The 20474-nt window shown below is 45.4% G+C and overlaps 1 protein-coding gene across 1 annotated transcript in view; it reads left to right on the plus strand.

The window, feature by feature from the left end:
* Positions 1 to 20474, plus strand: part of TBC1D21 (TBC1 domain family member 21) — a 34336-nt gene that overhangs the window by 11778 nt on the left and 2084 nt on the right. The window contains exons 3-8 of the mRNA XM_035130485.2: positions 909 to 1012; positions 2515 to 2609; positions 7731 to 7841; positions 8452 to 8552; positions 11342 to 11438; positions 12811 to 12908. Of these exons, the coding sequence (XP_034986376.2) occupies positions 909 to 1012; positions 2515 to 2609; positions 7731 to 7841; positions 8452 to 8552; positions 11342 to 11438; positions 12811 to 12908 (606 nt within the window). The remainder of the gene's footprint in view (positions 1 to 908; positions 1013 to 2514; positions 2610 to 7730; positions 7842 to 8451; positions 8553 to 11341; positions 11439 to 12810; positions 12909 to 20474) is intronic.

The raw sequence follows: 20474 nt of genomic DNA on the forward strand, positions 1-20474 counted from the left end.
GCTTATTCTCAACCTCTGAACTTGTTGCTTTTCTACCTGGAAAAGCAGTTTGATTGCCACTGATTGCTTACTCAAGTTTAATTATTCTCTAGCGCTTTTAATTTGGCTTTGGGTGAAGGTATTCTATTGGTTAGTCTCTGCTGGCATCAACACACAGCTAAGCTGTTGAGGGTATGGATGCAAGAATGCATCATTTCCCATTCCACCCTTTATTCAGCACATGCATCACTGTTTCCATTCCACTGCAGTTCACGTTTCACCAGTAACGATGTTATTTTTTCACCGTCTGCTATGCTGCAATTTACATGACATATAATTTACATTGTTATTTTATTATTCCAACTCATTCATGCCAGTGCAAAGGAAACACAATGCAAAGAGTGGGCAGGATGTAATCATTTGCAGACTGAACGCAGCAACAGTGAATACCCAATGTATTGGCTGGGTTGATTTATATTCCAAATATAGGACAAATAAATGAACATTGACAATTTTTCTCCTGTTTCTGTTTGCGTTGGAATTCTCTGACATTTCATCCCAGTGAAATAGGGGGATCCAGCTGTAGTCTCAGGCTATGAAACTGTTTCATCAGGGGGAATGCAAGCCCCTCCCAGGATAGGTCATCCACCTAATTTTTGTACACAGGAACTACCTCAACCACAGCACCTCTGTCTTATCAGGATTCAGCCTCTTACATAGCCTCTCAATTCTTGCCCAGATCATAGCTGCCAAGTTTTCCCTTTTCTCGCGAGGAAGCCTATTCAGCATAAGGGAAAAATCCCTTTAAAAAAGGGATAACTTGGCAGCTATGGCCCAGATTATAGACCCTTGGGGGGGGGGTAGGGAGATGGAGTAAGCTACCTGACACACCTTTTTTGGCCTCACCCCTCCTTTTGTTGTTGTTGCAGGGTTTGGATCCCTCTGTGAGATCAGAAGCATGGAAGTTTCTCACAGGCTATTACTCCTGGAGGAGTTCCTGTGATGAGAGACTGACAGTTGACAGCATGAGGCGGTGTGTGGATAATGTCATTATACAGTTTAGTCACTAGATGGCACTAGACTTAGTTGTGGCTGGGTGGAGGCAGGAGCTTCCTGTGGCTGTCTCCCTGGAAGGAAACTATAAAGTTCTTGTATAGAGTCCTGTCTTAGATGACAGTAAGCACATGAAACAGGTCTGTTCTCCCACACCACAACCACACCCACACACAAATGCACACATACACACACAAACATGTAGCACAGATTGGTCCATTAGGGAAAATGGAGCACTGTTCCACCCTTCCCTCAGCCACGCCCACCAGCCTGCCTTCTTACCCACAGCCAATCAGGGTGTGGCTCTGCCTGTCCTTGGATCTGGCTCCACTTACCATTGGTCTCCCTGCCTTCTGCCCCACCAACCAATGGGCACCAGCCACTGCTGCACGTATGAGCACAGCTGCCAAGTCTCCCGTTTTTCATGGAACCCCCCCCCCCCAGTATTTTAAACCGTTTTCCGCTGGCAGCCCGGATTGGGAAAAAATCCCATACATCCCACGGATTTCCTACCTGCCAGGGAGGCTCCACTTTGGGTCCTGGCACTGCCCGATTTCCAGTGCCCAGGCATGGGTAGCACGGCACCGGAAGTCGCTTCTACGCATGTCCGGACATGCATAGAAGTGACTTCCGTTGCCGCTCCACCCATGCCTGGGCACCGGAAATCAGGCAGAGCGGCACTGGAAGTTGCTTCTACACATGTCCGGACATGCATAGAAGCGACTTCCGGTGCTGTGCTACCCATGTACGGACACCGGAAATCGGGCGACGCCGGCACCAGAAGTTGCTTCTACGCATGTCCAGACATGCGTAGAAGCGACTTCCGGTGCCACACCGCTGCTGATCCTGCATTTATCAGCGGGAGACTTGGCAGCTATGCATATGTGCTTAGGGCAGTCCTCAAAAGAACTTTACATCAATCCAAAATATCACGTGAGCAATAAAATCAGAGAGCATGCTCAGTTAGAATCATAGAATTGTAGAATTGGGGGGGGGGAGGTTGGAAGGGGCCCTGCGATACAACTGCCTGCAATGCAGCAATCTCAACTACAGCATCCAGCTTGACTCCTTTCCTAAGGAGTGTTGCATTCAGTTTGACAGACCTTTGTACAGGGGAGGAATGGGTCTGCTTTAAAAAGTTTTAAGGCACTGGGGGGAAGGGATGCACCTATGATACTCATCCAGCCTCCTGTTTTGCCCCTGCTGCTGCCTCTGCTCACAGGAGGCCAAAGATGTAGGTCTTGGGAAAACAGATGAAGGAACAAGCAAACCCAGTGGCAGCACTTAATTCACCAAAGCAGTGGCAGAAGTTCTAGCTGCAGGTCTGGCTGATAGTGGCAGCCTTTTTAATATCCCCATAAAGCCCCCACAACATCACTTCAATCTGGGCACTGTAGGAAATTCAAACAGAGGAGGGGTCCACCAGAGGGCACTGGCTTATATTCTGTTCTGTGCAGTGACTATTTCTTCCCTTCCTTGCAGGAAAAGTTACGAATCTTTGTGCAACATGTGTGAAAAGATCCAACCTCTGCTAGAGACGGAGCACAGGGATTTCATGGAGGTGCGAAACATCATCAGTGAGTAGTCAGGAGTGCAGTGATCAAAATGAAGGGAGCTTTCACAATAAACGGGGTCTGGTGGCTTAAATGCAATCAATGGGCAAAGGAAACTGACTTGATCCTAGGTTAAACCATTGCTCCATCTAGGCTGGGGGTAATGAACATAATGCCCTCCAACCCAGATGTTGTTGAACGCCAAATCCCATCAGCCTCAGCCTCAGGGATGATGGGAGTTGTGGGTAGCAACAGATGGCAGGCATCCTTTGCCTACCCCAGATCTAGCCCACTAGAAGGCAGCCCTGTTTAGGAAAGTTTTTAGTGTTTGAATGTTTCATCGTGTTTTTAATATTCTGTTGGGAGCTGCCAAGAGTGGCTGGGGAAACCCAGTCAGATGGGCGGGGTATAGATAATAAATTATTATTATTATTATTATTATTATTATTATTATTATTATTATTATTATTAGACTGGCAGCAACTCTTTGGCAGAGGTCTTTCTCATGACCTGCTATCTGAACCTTTCTAACTGGAGCTGCTGGAGACTGGCCCTTCCCCAGCCACATCCCTTTAGGTCTAGCATAAACATGTTTTCATTTACCCTTGTCTTTGTTTTAAAAGCTTTCTAAGAAAGGTCTGTTAAATTCGAAAGTATCTCTGGTCACCTCCAACCACCTAATCCTGGGGCAGCTGCCATGGGGCCATCTCGATGTTTGGCAGTGCAACTCACATTCCTAACCATTGGTCATGGTGACTGAGACTGACGGGTTTGGAGTCTAACAACATCTGGAGGGCTACAGGCTCACCACCACCACCACGATTGGTTGTCTCTGGCTTGAAAAGAGACCTCGTTTCTACAGGATTGCAGCCCTATTAGTAATGAAGAATTGTGTTACTGAATGGCCTGGTTATCCTTTTCACCATCAGCACACCACCGCTAAACTATGGAAAGAAGACAACCCTCTCCGTGTTCATGGTGAAGTCATCTTCATTGCAGATTCAGTGGTTTCCATCACCACAGGAACACACTTTGCCTTAGTTTGCATGGCTTAGTGCAAATGTGTGGTCTCCCAGTCGTGGCCAAGTTGCTGTTTCTCAGAGGTGCATTTTAAATAAAAGAAAACATTCTATTCGTGTAAAAACACCAGGCAAGCCCCACAAATAACCCAGAGATGCTTTTTTTAAAAAAAGGACACATTCTACTCATGTAAAAACATGCTGATTCAAGGACTGTCCGTGGGCCGGATTGAGAAGGTGATTGGGCCACTTCCGGCCCCCGGGCCTTAGGTTGCCTACCCCTGCTTTAGGGTGCGGAGAATGATTAGGAGATTCCCCATAGTCTTCTCACAAAACTACAGTTCTCAGCAGAGCTGTCAAGCATATCGGGCATCCTGGCGCCGTGGTGCGAAGATTGCTTTGGCACCCACACACACACACACCGTTTCCCACCGCGGCTGTCTTGCGGGCGCAGCCATGCGGCGCCCCCCCCCCCTGGCAGCCCTGCGCCACCCAGCCTTGCCTTAGAGCCGGCCCTGGTTCTCAGAGTGGTTTGACAGTCAATCCCCTCTTCCCAGGGAACTGTAGCTCTGTAAGGGAAATAGGGGTCTCCTAACAACTCTCAGCACCCTTAACGAACTACAGCTCCCAGGATTTTTTTTTGGGGGGGGGGGTAAGCCATGACTGTTTAAATTGCTTTGGTACTGATTTAAATGCATAGTGCAGATGGGGTCAGAGTTAGAAAATGATGTTCCCAAAGTCCAAGGCCACAAAAGCACCAAAGAGTATATTTTCTCACAAATGACACGAAGGCAGCACGTAAGTGATTATTATGATTATATTCAGATTCCCATGCAAACGTCTCCCAGTTGTATAACAAAAAAGAATATTAAACGATACGGCAGAATTAATGTTACAAATCAATGTAATGGTCATAAATCTGGCCAAGTGAGCCTAGAGAAAGATTTACAGCTTAGGTGGGACCCAGGCGGGACCTTCAGAAGTAATAGATATTCCATCTCAGCAAAGGATTTCTTAAGCAGGTCACATACCCAGGGAAATGTTCCCCTTTATTCCTGCCCTTCGTTCTCCCAGGAATTGGTCTAAAATGAAATCATTTCCCACTTTTATAGAAAAAGATAACGTGTTAGATAGCAGTTCCTCAACGATGCGCACTTCAAGGACACTCGGGGTTTCAAGACATCTCACCTTCACCATTAGATTTTTGAAATTTCCTGTCTTGTTTTAAATCACCTCATTGCTTTTTATTTTAGATCTCCCTTTTTACAACCAGTATCTTCACTTGACTATGAACTCTTTAACCTCTAGATGTGTGGATGAATTAGCATACATAAATGAGCGGTTTTCACTTCTCTTGCTCTTCTGAGAAAGACAGCAACTCTGTTGGTTGCTAACACAGCCATGCAGTAATGTGTTTTTTTAACCTAACTAACTAACTGGGAATCATGGTGAGGAAGGAGTAGAGAGTTGCAACCCGGCTGGAATGGATCTGGAATGAATCTGCAGCTTTTGCCTGTGTCTGTCTCTGGAAGTGGCTGATCAGCTTCAGCCGTAGCAGTAAGGGGGAAGGACTTCTGGTTGCAGTAGCCACAGATCCATTCCAGCCTTTTTCTTCTCCCTGCATCTATCTCTGTCTCATGGCTCTGTTTCTATCAGAGCTCTACTCAACACCTTTCATGGAGAGCAGTCTGTGGGGATCATAGAATCATAGAGTTGGAAGAGACCACAAGGGCCATCCAGTCCAACCCCCTGCCAAGCAGGAAACACCATCAAAGCATTCTTGACATATGCCTGTCAAGCCTCTGCTTTAAGACCTCCAAAGAAGGAGACTCCACCACACTCCTTGGCAGCAAATTCCACTGCCGAACAGCTCTTACTGTCAGGAAGTTCTTCCTAATGTTTAGGTGGAATCTTCTTTCTCCCTCCTCTATATGACATCCTTTTATATATTTGAACATGGCTATCATATCACCCCTTAACCTTCTCTTCTCCAGGCTAAGCAGTGCTGATATGTATAAGCTAAACAAGCTACAGCTTAAGGCCCCACTCTCGGGGGGGGGGCAAAAAAATAAAGGAAAAAAACACAAGGATGTACATTTCCAAAACATAAGATAAAAAAAGAAATAAAATAAAACCTACATACAGCAACAGTGTTTTGTGTTGTGTAGGCTCCTGTGATGTACTGTAAGTAATGGGCCCCACCTGCTAGTCTGCTCCCTAAAATATCACTGGTTTGCTCATTTCTGTATATAGGGTGCCTACCTTCTGCATGTGCAAATGGCTTTAGATACCTATTAGGTCCATAAACTACCATATAGCATATATTCAACACAAAAAAGCAGTGACAATTTGTTCTTGACAAAGGACAGCTGGGCATATAAAGGGCCCCATTACCTTTCAGTAGCTTAAGGCCTCATCAAACCTAAATCCGGCCCTGGGGATGAGGGGCTGCTTTTGTGCTGCACAAGAAAGGAGGAGGAGGAGGAGCTAGTTTGTATTTTTCAAAGTAAAGTTTATTTGTTCATTTCAAAAGTTTTCGTTTCAGCTGAACGTGAGTAGGCACGCCACTTGACTAAGATCTCTGCATAATCGTGTAGAACTCCTGTGATTCTGCCTTTGATATTGAGTGGGTGGACCCAGCATAGCTGCCAAGTTTTCCCTTTTCTCACGAGGAAGCCTATTCAGCATAAGGGAATTTCCCTTAAAAAAGGGAGAACTTGGAGCTATGGGACCCAGAGTGGCCCGTGTCAGCAGAGGGAGCGGCAGAAGTGATGGCACTGCCATCGCTTCTGCCGCTCCTTCTCAGTGAAATGGTCCAGAGATGGGGGACCTCAGGCCAGATTCTCCCTGCAGTCCCCCCTGGGCTGCTGACCATAGCTGCCAAGTACCCCGTTTTCCCCGGGAAACCCCCGTTTTTACTTACCTTTTCCTGGCGGTCCCCCGTATCACTTCGTCTCCCGTTTTTCTCCGTTATTTTCTCCTGCCAGCGGCCATTCCCCCCTCCCCCTGATTTGCCCTTCTACGGGCACAAAAAATGGCCGCCGCCGGCTTTCAAAAGTCGCGTCTACGCATGTCCGGAAGTGCATAGACGCAACTTCCGGTGTTGGCGGCGGCCATTTTTGGTGCCCATAGATGGGCAGAGCAACACCGGAAGTTGCGTCTACGGACTTCCGGACATGCGTAGACATGACTTTTGAAGCCAGCGGCGGCCATTTTTGGTGCCCATAGAAGGGCAAAGCGACACCGGAAGTTGCGTCGACGCAACTTCTGGTGTCACGCGGCTGCCGGTCCCGGATTCTGCAATCCGGGACTTGGAAGGTAAGCTGCTGACTGAGACACAGATTGTGCAGTGGGCTAGATGCAGCTTAGGGAGTACAGATCGCGCACTTCTGAAGAAGAAATAGAAAAGGCCACATTTCTTAGATACTATCCATACTGGCTGAAGTGTGCATAGTGCCCAGATAATGTACAAAATGCAGTTGAGATGTGTCATCCCCCAAAGCCTGTTGGAGGTTATGCGTAATGGCCAGCCGAAGAACAAAATTCAGTCAATATATGCATATTACCCCTGGTTGGGGATTGTGCATAATGACTGGAGAATGTACTAAAATCTAGCCAACATATGGACATTTGGAGTGGGAGGTGTATGGAACCTACCCAGACCCATACCTCACTTGGGTGCATTGTCAATCTGGGAGTCTCCTGAGCAATTGCAACACCAGGGAGGGCACTCAAAAAATTGGGGGCGCTGAGAGAAACTTGCCCTACCCCACAAACTAAAAACAAAATATCCTGGGGCCATTACTGAAAAGCAGAGTAGGTGACATTCATCAAAAGATCCAAAGATTAAAAGGAGACAGTTGGACTGAATTAGGAGGAGAAAGAGGAGATACTAATGTGCAAATGAGATGTTTTAATGCATGCTGTGAGACCAATCGGCAAGTGAATGTATTGCCTGGCTCACTGGCATCTACTACAGCATAAATTCTAATGGTTGAGATGGAATCCAAGTCTTGGCTTGCAGCAAGCTGGCAATATCACTCAGAAGGGTTGCAGCACCTTTCTCTCCTTGTACTCTGGCTTGGTTTGTGGCAATAGCTCCGCGTGGCCATTTCTTTTTCCACAGAATCTGATGTCCAGAGGCTTTACATCAAAGATGCACAGGGCAACACACTTGTAGACAAGAGCCAGCTGGAAAAGATCCTTCTGCTGAACTATGTGTGCAATGTGAAAGCTGGTAAGTAGATGAACAGAAAATCCCATCATATCTGGCCTATGTAGAGGTTAATTCTGATGCTATTGCCAAGCCACGCTATTTTAGGTGTTGTTGTTGTTTTCCTCCCATTTTCCCCAGACCACATTTCTGGCATATACAGTTGTTGTTTAAATACAATTGCATTTCCTGCTTGTCTCATGGTAGACAGGCAAAGTGCTGTTGACTTTTTTTTAAGGCTACTGTACCCTTAGTTTAAAACTTCCTGGTTGACCTGGGCTAAGTCTGGCAGGACAGCTTACTCTGGTCTTAACCCCTTCATGCATTAGACTTAAGCATGTTGGTTATATGAGACTGGTTATCCCACACTTGTGGCATGGGAGTGATGTGGGCTCTCCTGGAAGGAAGTCTTCAGAATCAGAGGAGGCTGGTACTGCAGTGTCCTCTGGCCTGGAAGGACGATAAGAGGCACCACATCAGTGGTGCTTGAGTGTGGGTTGTAACTGGGGACAAGTTGTAACAGTGAATTCTCTGGTTAGAAAAATGTGGAACTAGAATAATTTTAGAACAAGAGTGATGGGCAGAAAGTTTCCTCTCTGTCTCCCCATCCCACACTCTTTCTGCTCTCTGGCAGAATATCAGCAAGGCTTCCATGAGATGCTCTTGCTTTTCCGCCTACTTGTGGAGAAGGAGCATGAGATCTACTGGCTCTTCCAGTTCTTCCTCCAAAAAACAGTAAGTTAGCTAGTTGATTGATTGATTGATTTGTACCTTGCCTTTGCAAGAAGAAGTGTCCAAAGCAGGTTGCAATATTTTTAACTAATCGAGAAATGTGCAAAAATCAGAATGGAGACAATAAAAGAACTCGCCAGCTCAGAACAAAACAAAATACAGTGGGGAGGCTAAAGACTCAAGCAGAATGCTAAATCCTTGCTGAAAAGTGGCAGAGTCCCGCAGTCTGTATGCTGTTGCGCAGAAGACCCTTCTCCTTGTTTCTCACCAACTGCACCACAGCTGGTAGGAGCACAAGAAGAGTGCTGCTGGATCTAGTCCAGGATTCTTTTGTAACCTTCTGGGAAGCCCACAAGCAGGGCCCAGGTGCAACAGGGCTTTCTCCACTTGTGATCCCCAGCAACTGGTATTCAGAGAGAGGGTTTCTACCAGGTACTGTTAGCCACTATGGGTCCACACAGTCTTCACAGTCAAAACATTTTAGAGCTGGTAGGGACTTTGGGATTTATACTCAACCCTCTGCTTAATGCATGGTCTGCAGTGCAGGATTCTACAGAATCCCCGAGAGATGACTATCCAGCCTCAGTTTAAATGTTTGCACCAATGGGCAGCCCCCATCCCCACTTAATGCAATCCATTCCCCTGGTAGAAAGCTCTTACTATTAGGAAGATTTGCTGAAAACGGCTTCCTAGCCAGTTCCACTCCTTAGTTCTAGTCCTGGAACAGCTGATAATAAGTCCATTCCATCTTCTACTGCATGCTGAAATATGAGAGGCACTCAGCCACAAAACAGACGTGACCGGCTGATAATTGTCTCAAAATTGCATAATTATTATATATAAACTAAACCAAAACTAAGACGTCAATATTTCCAAATTCAAATCAAGTCCCTTGCTCCCATAGAATACTGTAGGAAGTTCAAAGGTATGCAAGAGTTCATTCCAACGATAATGCTTGTAGTATTGCTAGTCCATGAAGTAAGAAAGTAATTATCAAAGGTGTACAGCACATGTTGTGGAGTCCGGCGAAAATTCTGTAATCCCGCCAATCCAACAAATGCAGTTGAAATTCTCACAAAGAGGCACATAATCCAGGCACAAGGTTATCCAGATTTTGGTCCTTGTTTCGCCAAATTAGCTTCATCAGTAAACAAGTATACTGTGTGTTGTAAAGAGATATAAGACAGTTTTTTGTAACCCATCTATACATTTTTACGTTCTTTTAACTAATATGAGAGGCCCCATCAGAATTGGCATTCCACCGGCTCTTGAATACACATGTTTACAAAAGCATTCTCCTGACCTCCTGATTTGAATTCCCGGGCTTTGATTGTGGTTTTTGCTGTTACACTGTTTTAATAGGCTTCTTTACTATGTATTTTAATTATAGTTGTTTTAATGTGTTGCTGTGTTGGTCTGCCGTCGAAACAAAATAAAAATAAAATAGAAAAATTCCTTCCAGTAGCACCTTAGAGACCAACTAAGTTTGACATTGGTATGAGCTTTCGTGTGCATGCACACTTCTTCAGATACCAAGTGTGCATGCACACGAAAGCTCATACCGATGACAAACTTAGTTAGTCTCTAAGGTGCTACTGGAAGGAATTTTTCTATTTTATTTATTTTAATTACAGGTAGCTGTATTTTTATAATTGGTTTGATACTCATTATTTGGCTGTGTGCTTTTATTGTTTGTGAACTGCCTCCGTATATCAATTCTAATAACAACAACAGCCACCCTTCAGATATTTGAAGACAGCATGCCACTGAATGCCAGTATGTTGATGAGCAGAAGGGGAGCAGGGGGGCAATTGTGCTTACACCCTACTTGTGTACCATACCTGCCAAGTTGCTGTCGGAGAAATAAAGGACCGGGCGGAAGTAGCAGACCAGAAGTAGTGCTGCTGCCATTTTGGAACTGGGCGGAGCATGCTCAGAAGTGACTATTGATGCTGCTTTGCCCAGTTCCAAAATGGCCGCCGTACCAGAAGTCGCACTGCAGCCATTTTGGAACTGGGCAGAGCAGCATCAAAAGTCGCTTCTGAGCATGCTCCGCCCAGTTCCAAAATGGCCGCCGCACCAGAATAAACCGGGGGAAAACAAAAAAAATCCATTTTTTTCAGCTAGGAACAGCTGGAAAAACGGGGATTTCCCGGGGAATATGGGAGACTTGGCAGCTATGTTGTGGACTTCCTGGAGGTATCCGCCCAGCCACTGTGTGAAACAGCAAGCTGGATCCTATTGATAGACATGTATTCTGATACAACAAGGCTCATGTGCTCTAGCTCATTTATATATTTGTTAAGCCATCTTGTGGGTCCTGGTGGATGGGAAGCTTGGGGTGGAAATATTTTTAAAGAGTGCATTTGCTTGATGTAGGAAGGTCTCTGAACTCCAAAGAAATGCTGGGGTTTTTCTTTATAAAACAAAATAAAAGACACGGGGCAGTGCACAGCTCCAATTACAATCTCTTGAAGCAATGATGCAAAGGACTTTCTGTTGAAGCAGAGGTGCAGCAGTGCCTGTTCTGCATTCTGTGCTGGGGAAGAGAAGCTAGCACATCCAGCATTTTGCTAGATATCCACAACAGGGACTCCTCCCATACAGGTCTGGGCAGAGTACAAATGTGTCCCTGAAACAACTATATATTTCGGTTTCCTGGGTGTCTTGGGGAGGACTTATTCCCATCACGTGGACTGACCTATGCAAGGTCAGGGCGCAGCCAGCCTGCGCCATCTGGCCTCATCATGCTCCTTTGAATATTTTCACAGCCCGGGATTCTTGTTTTCCAGGAGAATAGCTGCATTATGAACGTTGGGGTGGAGAAAAACCTGATCATGCTTAGAGCCTTGATTGCATTTATGGATCCAACCTTTGCAAAGCATTTGGGTAAGTTCTGCCACCTGCCCAGTTTCTTCAGATATCACGCTGCACCAACATGCCTGCAAACGTTTTGGGATTGCCAACCACTCTAGCAGGCCACAACATATGGGTAGTGAAAAGTATTGTTGGCTTTAAGGGTCAGAAGTTATACAGGCCAAGATATGTGTGCAAAGAGTCCCTATTCCTGATTTCAGGTTAAGAATGGACCTCCAGAATGAATTAAGTTCGTAACTAGAGGTACCACTGCATTCCACAAACCATTTCCATTCTTTTTTAACAAGTGTGTTATCTTGATTTCTTATTTTTCCAGTAAGTTTCGCCATTTCTGCATATTCCATAAGTTTTTGTATCTATTCTTCTTTCGCTGGATCTTCTTCTTCTTTCCATTTTGGGGCAGGTAACATTCTTGCCGCTGTAGTTGTGTACATGAATAAATTTCTAGGAACGCAGGTGGTGCTGTGGTCTAAACCACAGAGCCTAGGGCTTGCTGATCAGAAGGTCGGCGGTTCGAATCCCTGCGATGGGGTGAGCTCCTGTCGCTTACTCCCTGCTCCTGCCAACCTAGCAGTTTGAAAGCACGTCAAAGTGCAAGTAGATAAATAGGTACCGCTCCAGCGGGAAGGTAAATGGTGTTTTCGTGCGCTGCTCTGGTTCGCCAAAGCGGCTTAGTCATGCTGGCCAGCTCCCTCAGCCAATAAAGCGAGATGAGCGCCACAACCCCAGAGTCACTCATGACTGGACCTAATGGTCAGGGGTCCCTTTACCTTTACCTAACATTTTTGTCGCTCTAGTAGTGTACATGAATAAATTTCTATACAATTTGGGTAGTTCTGTCCTTATAATTCCCAAAAGGAAAGCTACAGACAGATGTGTTCATGGTAAGAGCAATTGGATAACAGAATAATTTGACTGAAAGGTTGAAGGTCTTCAAGCCAAGGCTGGACAGCCATCTGTTGAGAATACTGTAGCTCTGGATTTCCTGCATAGAGCAGGAAGCTTTAGATGACCGTACATGATTCTATGTTCCTACCTTCTGTCCTCAACACAGAAGGCAGCAGGGCAGGAAGTCTTGTACCTTACTGTTCCAAGATACCATCAGCATCATTGATTCACAAAACAACAATAGGAAGGCATTCCCAGGGGTAGCGGGCTCTGCTTTGCTATCAGTACTTAAGCAGATGGTGGCTGGCAGGGCATCCTATCAGGGATATTGTTGTCACATCCTGCACTGCACTGCACTGCAGATCCTATGTTGAGCAGTAAGTTGAACTAGATGAGCTCAAAGGTACCTCTTTGTTCTGTTAGGTCAATCAGCCCGTCCCTCTGGGTTGAGATAGGATTCATGGATTCTAAACTTCTGTTTCCTTAATATTTCTAGAAGAGAAAGGTCGGGTGGTGCAGTCCTTGTTCCCTTGGTTCTGCCTGTTCTTCCAGCGAGTTTTCAGGTCTTTTGATGATGTCTGGAGACTTTGGGAGGTGAGTGGTTTTTGCTATGTACATGGCTGGAAGTTTATGCTCCTGAAGAGATGCTGGATATAAAACACCCCTCAGTACCTGTTTGGGTGACTAAATGGACAAATCGTCTCGCCTGGTATAAGGCAGCTTCATCTGTGCATCTTAATGCATTGGCATATTTTGCTTGCTACCATGCTGGCTAACTGGATTTAGATTGCTTCCACATGTCATTCCTAAGAGCAACAGTGATAGAGAGGCAGTTCCTGAAGCAAATGCATAATTAAACGAGAATCTATATCGTGAGAGAGGGAGAGAGAGAGGGAAATTCTCAGCACAGTCCTGGAAACCTGCATTCAGATTCCAGTGAGCAAAATGTTGTCCGTGCAGCGGACGCCACAGTGGATTTTAAATGCAAAGTCTGTTTCACTACGGCTGGCAGTTCTCTCCGTTCTGTTGACTCTCTGGGCAAAAATTAGGGGGCTTGGCAGCCTTGCCAGACGAGAAGCAGCCTCTCCATGGTGCTGTGCCAGTTGCCTCCCTGATGCTGGCCAGTGATTCCTGCCAGCTACACAGCTGGTGCGCATTAGTGGTTACTCCACAGCTCCTCTTAAAGCCTTTTTCTCTTTTTGCCTTTTTAAGTCGAATCCCAAATGGAGGCTAGGACTGCTGCTGTAGCAGGATGTTCTGACCCCGCCAAACAGCATCCATTTGTTTAGCAGCCTCAGCCACCCCTCCTGTACCCAGGTGCCTTTCATTATTTCAATTAATATGTGCAGAGAATTTTCCCCTTGTGTTTGTCCTTCCTGCTGAGTCGGCTTCTGCACACCAGCCGTTTGCCGGTAATTATGTGGAAGGGAGGTGAAAGGGCAAAGCTCCGTCTGGGTTGGGAAAGGAAAGTTCTTCGCTATCTCCAAAGAAGCTCAATTAATCCGGGCCATTAGGATTTGCGTTGGTGTTATTGCTGTAGCAGGTCGGCCTCCTAGCCAGTTCCTCTAGGGGTCTTTGGGCTTCAAGCAGTTTATTGCAAATGTTGCTTATCCTTCCTAGGGTTGCCAGACCTCAAGAGTTTGACCTGATCTGCTAATGTTTCAGGGTTCTTCTATGGGTCTCTAGTGGAAGGAGTAAAATTTCAGGGTGAAGGGTCACAATCAAAGGGAGAAGTTCATTTCCTTATGGCTTAAGAGGTTTCTTTTTTTCTTTTGTAACCCCCTCTCTCAAACGTCTGTCAGTCTCTATCACCAAGAAACCATGCAAAGGAAGGACTGTGGACCAGTGATGGGGCATTTGTTTTGTCAGTGTTTGAAAAGGAAAAGGTTCTGACCTCCTTTGCCTGGTCCTCAGACCCTGGTTGGTACAAAGAGTCCTTGAGAAAGAGTACTTTGCAGAATGCTGCTTTTATTCTTAAAAGTCTTCTTCTCCAACCATGATCGACAGCTTTATACATATCAAATGCAACCCGCTTTCTACCATCCGACCAACCCACCACACACACACAATCAATGACCACTCTATATATACATTCATTGTACAGTGGTACCTCTACTTATGAATAACTCTACTTACGAATGTTTCTACTTATGAATGGAGCTCCGTCTGCCATCTTGGATGTGGTTTAGATAGGATTTTTTCTACTTATGAATTTTTAGATAGGGTTGCTTTGACTTACGAATTTTTTCTCCCAATGCATTCCTATGGGATTCGACTCACAAATTTTTTCGACTTACAAATGTGCGTTCGGAATGCATTAAATTCGTAAGTAGAGGTACCGTACCACTGTATATATACGATTCATTGTAGGCCCCTGACTCATGCTGACTCAGTTCCTTTTGTATCAAAGAAACAGTGGCTAATTTTTAGCCGTAACATGATTTGCATGTAGAAGATCTCTCTGCCAATCAGTGCAGACAAATACTGAGCTTCCTACGTGCCTTAAGTCAAGCTTGTTCCTTTGCCCATGTCATAGTCTTTACCTGGGTTGCAAGGGGGTGCGAGGCACCCAGGCGCCGAATTTTGGGGGGCACCCGCCACTGAAGTCACTTAAGCTCTTAACTATCTACCTGTTATGAAATAATAAATAATGTTGATCAAGCTAGAGAAACAAAATATGGTACATATATACCTAAGTATTACCGAAATGTATACCTACTGTTTCACTAAAGGACTTTCAACTTTGTGCGCTCATTTACCAAAGAGGTGCCATGCTTGTCATTCACAACAGTGGCGCTTGTCAGACTCAGTGAACGGCACTTGTCATTCACAACAAGAGATAAGGCGTAAGCGTGGTGTCTGACATAAGCATAATAAAAGTTGATTTGGGGGCTAAACTAAATATGGGGGTGCTGGGCAGATCTTTGCACCCCGGTGGTGCATATGCTAAAGACAGGGCTGGTCATAGTTGGGTTACAGGCAGAAGTCTGGGATGAGCCAGGAGCCTTGAATTAATCACCATGGAACCAGCCAGTAATCAGGGTTGAAGGACTCACTGGAAAGCGGAGGAGCAAGCCAGAATCAAACATCCACCAAAGAAACAGGGACACACCAGAGCACAAGAAGACATTCCTGCTCACAGAAAGCTCATCTGGAACAGGAGTCCTTTTATACTGTCTCCTGCCCAAAATGATCCAATGACTGGCCTGAATGGGCAGAGTCAATCCAGAGCATGAAAAATCCACTGAGAAGCTACCACCTGCAGTCCAGTAGTTCACCACACCAATCCAGATGTTCCTGAGAGTGTCACTAGGCTCCACCCCTCCCCTAAAAGCTTCCACCCCTTCTGCACCAGCTGAGACCATCTGGCCCCTGAGCCATGGGAGACCTAAGTACAGGCTTCCTCAAACTCTGCCCTCCAGATGTTTTTGAGACCACAATCCCCATCATCCCTGACTACTGGTCCTGCTAGCTAGGGATCATGGGAGTTGTAGGCCACAAACATCTGGAGGGCCGAGTTTCAGGAAGCCTGTCTTAGTAGCAACCTTATCCCTGCCCGCTTTCCTCCACCAAATAATTCCACATTCGTTTTCCCTGAACTGGTTTAGCTTACTTCTGTCTTGCTTAATAAATAAACAAAGGTCACCTTCTCTGTTGTACTGGCTATGTGGCAGAATTGGATTTAGCTAAGCTCTATTTAAAAATATGCATGCGGAAAAAAACTTTTCAGTCCAGATCAGTCTGTGCTTCCACAGGAAATCTGAGTTTTTCTGTTCATAAAGGGCTTTGCTTCATTTCCTTAAGGCTGCAGTGACTCAGTATCCTAATCTTGGGCAGGGCATGCAGTGGGAAAGGAAAATATGGGGAAGGGAAAGCACCTGAACAGTAAGTTATCTGGTTTCCTCCAAATCTTGAAGGTGGGCCTCATTGTGACAGGATAAACCCACAATGGTCACATCCACACCTAGGATCCCCATCTTCCAATTTTGTCCCTGCATTTTAGAGTTCTGGAATTGCCTGCCTTTGCTTCCAAAGTAGATTCAGTGCATTGAGAATTCTCCATTTTTCTTGGCTTATAAACTCTCAAACGTTGCACGTGCCACACACCAAATGCACATTCTGCTACAACTTTCAGTGACTCTGTTGCATTCACATCTTCCTCCCCCCCCCCCCCAATCGTTAATTCACACACAAGCCTAGAAAAAAGGTGGAACAAAAAAGCCTTCTTAATAACAACAACAATAATAAATAAGCTGCCCTCCACCCTAAGGTCCCAGGGTAGATTACAACAATTAAAACATAAAATTAAAAGCAGTTTAAAACATATTGCATCCTAGAAATAAGGTGAGTTCTTAAAATATACACCCCACATGGCAAACGTGTGGGTAAAGAGTTGCACCTTCCGCATCTAATTCTGTGTTGCAATAACTAATGATGATTCTTTTGGTGTGATGTTTTACTAATGCACAAGACCAAAGCACCGGCACAAAAACATTCTTGATGTGCAACCACACCAAGAGAGCCATTTTGCAGTGTTTTCTCAATGCACCTGTGCACAGCGGAGGGGTCTAAGAGATGCAAATTCTCTGAAGGAATGGAAAGCTGTGAATGAATTCTGAAATTGTTGCTTGCCGTTTTCCTAGTTAAACCAGAATCTGGGATGAGTGGCACACAGAGCAAAACAAATCAGGAGAAAAACAAAGGAAGTCACAGAGGAAATTGACTCATTTCTAAGGCTCTAGGTGCCTTGTGGTTTCTTCTGGCACCCAGCTATGTGTCAGACTAGACACTTCCTTGAATGGTGTGCTGAACTGCTCCTTCTATACAGATCCTGATAAGTCAGGGATAAGATTCTTTGCAGTGTGATCTTCTGGTGTTGCAAAGCAGGCATCTTCTATAATAGCTGGGCATCGCAGTGTGGCTCATATCACCTTGTTTTCATCCTTTCTCCTTCAGACATAGTGTATGTCTTACACAAAACAACACTTGGGTGCACACATTGCTGTCAGCCTAAAATGACTGATGGGGAAGAGAAAGTAGAATAAATGCTAAGCAGAGATTTCAAGCAGTTCAACCTTCTCCCTCTCCCTGCCCCCCACCCCCATGACATCCACTGATTCTAGTGAGGTACGCTGGAAGAATTCAGTTTCTGTGCATTCCGGTGCAAATTGATCTGATCTGCAGCAGCTCCCAGACCAATGTGCCGAGTGAGATGGAATAATCCTCCAGATCTTACACTTCTCTGAATGTTTCAATACAGTTTTCAGCTCAAAATGTAGCAAAGGGTGCCCAAAATTGCAGAAATGTGTTAAAATATGTACAGTGATGGAGAATGCGAATTTTAAGAAAAACTTTTGTCCAGAACTTTTTTAAAATAAGAAAAAAAAACAACCACAACCAGCAAGTGGCAAATATTTGTTGTTGTTTTTTAAAAAAATTATTTATTTTTCAGATCAAAAATTTATACAAGGGGAAAAAAATTTAAATGCATAAAAATATGAATACATAAATCATAAATACATAAATTATAAGACATAAATCATAATGTAAAAGAAACCATATAAATGATTATAAGGATAAAATAAATTCATATAAGAAATCATATATATAAGGAAAATAAAATTAAGCAAAACAAACCAATAATTTTTCTTAATACATTTCTGATATCCCGCCAAGTGGCAAATATTTGGGTTGCAGGGAGCATTTTAGGAGCCACATATTCAGAAAAGGGCAATCGAAATAATCCAGGGAATGAAGTGACTCCCCTACGAGAAGAGGTTAAAGCATCTGGGGCATTTGATATTAGAGAACAGGCGAGGAAAAGGTGACATGATAAATTTATAAAATTATGAATGGCATTGAGAAAGTGTATAGAGAAAGGATTTCTCCCTCTCTCCCAACACTAGAACTTGTAGGCATCTAACGAACCTGAATGACGAAAGATTCAGGACAGAGAAAAGAAAGGACTTCTTTACACAGTTAAACTCTAGAACTTGCTCCCACAGGAGGCAGTGAGGCCGCCAACTTGGATGGCTTGAAAAGAGGATTGGACAAATTCATGGAGGATCAGGCCAATCAATGCCTACTAGCCATAATGGATACGGGTGGGACTGTGGTCTAATTCACTGATGTGGCTCCTTACATGGGTCTCCCGCTCCTCATTTAATCCCTGCAAAAACCCTGTCGGTGTCAGGAGCCGGCCAGCAGTAAATGACAGAGTTAAGTGAAGCTAACTCTTCATTAGAAAAATCAGGATTGGCACAGGAGTGCCAGGCCTAATGAGCACACCAACTCTCCCTGGTAGGTCTTATCCCTATGAGGCAGTTGTGGAGGCTGGAGGTCCCTGCCTTCACACAGCTGCCTAAGTGCCCTCCTCTCCCAAGGTTTCTGCAAGCAATCTGAGACTGCGCCAGCATGCCTGTCCTCATGCCTCTGCGGGTTCTGGGAGACCAGCGAGGAGAAGAGGCTGTTGTAGCAGCAGGAGACACCTGTGCCTCTTCACCAGCCAGACTTTCTGCCTCTTGGACTCCTTCCTCTCTTGCTTCTGATTCTGGACTTCTCTCTGCCACAGACTCTCCTTGCTCACAAAACCCTATTTACCTCTTTAGCTTTGTTGCTGTGGTCTAAACCACTGAGTCTCTTGGGCTTGCTGATCAGAAGGTCGGTGGTTCGAATCCCCAGGAGAGGGTGAGCTCCCGTTGCTCTGCCCCAGCTCCTGCCAACCTAGCAGTTCAAAAGCACACCAGTGCAAGTAGATAAATAAGTACCGCTGCAGCGGGACAGTAAACGGCGTTTCCATGTGATCTGGTTTCCGTCATGGGGGTTCCGTTGTCCCAGTAGCGGTTTAGTCCTGCTGGCCACATGACCCGGAAAGCTGTTTGTGGATAAACGCTGGCTCCCTCAGCCTGAAAGCATGATGAGCACCCCAACCCCATCGTCGCCTTTGACTGGGCTTAACCATTCAGGGGTCCTTTACATTTTTTCTTCTTTTTTTTAAACCTTTCTCCCTTAGCTGCCAAGTATCTCGTTTTTTGCGGGAAACCCCCGGCTTTTAATCCGTTTCTCCCAAATGGAGAAAAATCCCGGAAAACCCCCCGGATTTCCTACCTGCTAGGGAGCCTCCATTTTGGGTGCCGCTCTTCCCATGTGTGGGCACCGGAAATCGGGCAGAGCAGCACCGGAAGTCACTTCTACGCATGCCCGATCGCCATCTTGGTGGTGGCCGCATGGCAGCGGCCGTCATGAAGACAGCCGCCGCCATGTGGCGGTCACCAAGATGGCCCCGCCATGCAGCCACCACCAAGATGGCCGCCGGGCATGCGTAGAAGCGACTTCCGGTGCCGCTCTGCCCGATTTCCGGTGCCCGCACATGGGAAGAGCGGCCCCAGAGTTTGCTTCTACGCAACTTCCGGTGCCGCACCGCTGCTGATCCCGCATTTTTCAGCAGGAGACTTGGCAGGTATGCCTTTCTCCTGGTGATATCTGGAGCCTTTCTTGGAAGAACATGTAGGGTGTGCATGTGTTTGCCCTGGCTCCAGGGTCAGAGGCCTTTCTGAATGCCAGTTGCTGGAGACCCCAGCAAGGCAGAGTGCTCTTGTTCCCAGGTTCTGCGTGGGTTTCCCACAGGCATCTGGTTGGTCCCCTGTGAGAACAGGATGCTGGACTAGATGGGCCATTGACCTGATCCTGCAGGCTCTCCATATGTCCTTATTGGGGTGGGGGGAACAAGTTCCATCTATAACAGAATGGGAGCCAGGAATTTGGCACAGGATTCTATGGTATAATGTATCCCATTATATGAAAATATAGGAATGAATGTTAAATAAGTGCAACGATTTGTTAAAGCTAATTTTTAAATGTCATAATAAATACACAAACACAGGACAAGATGTTATATAACAACAAAATGTGCTGAAGATAATATTCAAAATGTTTGCTTCACACAAGAACAATAGATCATGCATAAGCAACATTTGTTACAACACCCTCCAGAATATTTATAATGCTGGTATTTTACTTTTCTTTTAACTTTTTTGGGGGGAAAAATCTTCTCTGTCCATACAAAATTAGAGTTCAGATTTTGTAATGGAAAAAAAATATCACAGATGAATGCAGAGATGGAACAGATGTATGAATGAGCACACATATAACTGGCACAGG

This window comes from Zootoca vivipara, chromosome 13 (genome assembly GCF_965207765.1).
Source record: "Zootoca vivipara chromosome 13, rZooViv2.hap1.1, whole genome shotgun sequence".
Classification (NCBI taxonomy): Eukaryota; Metazoa; Chordata; class Lepidosauria; order Squamata; family Lacertidae; genus Zootoca; species Zootoca vivipara.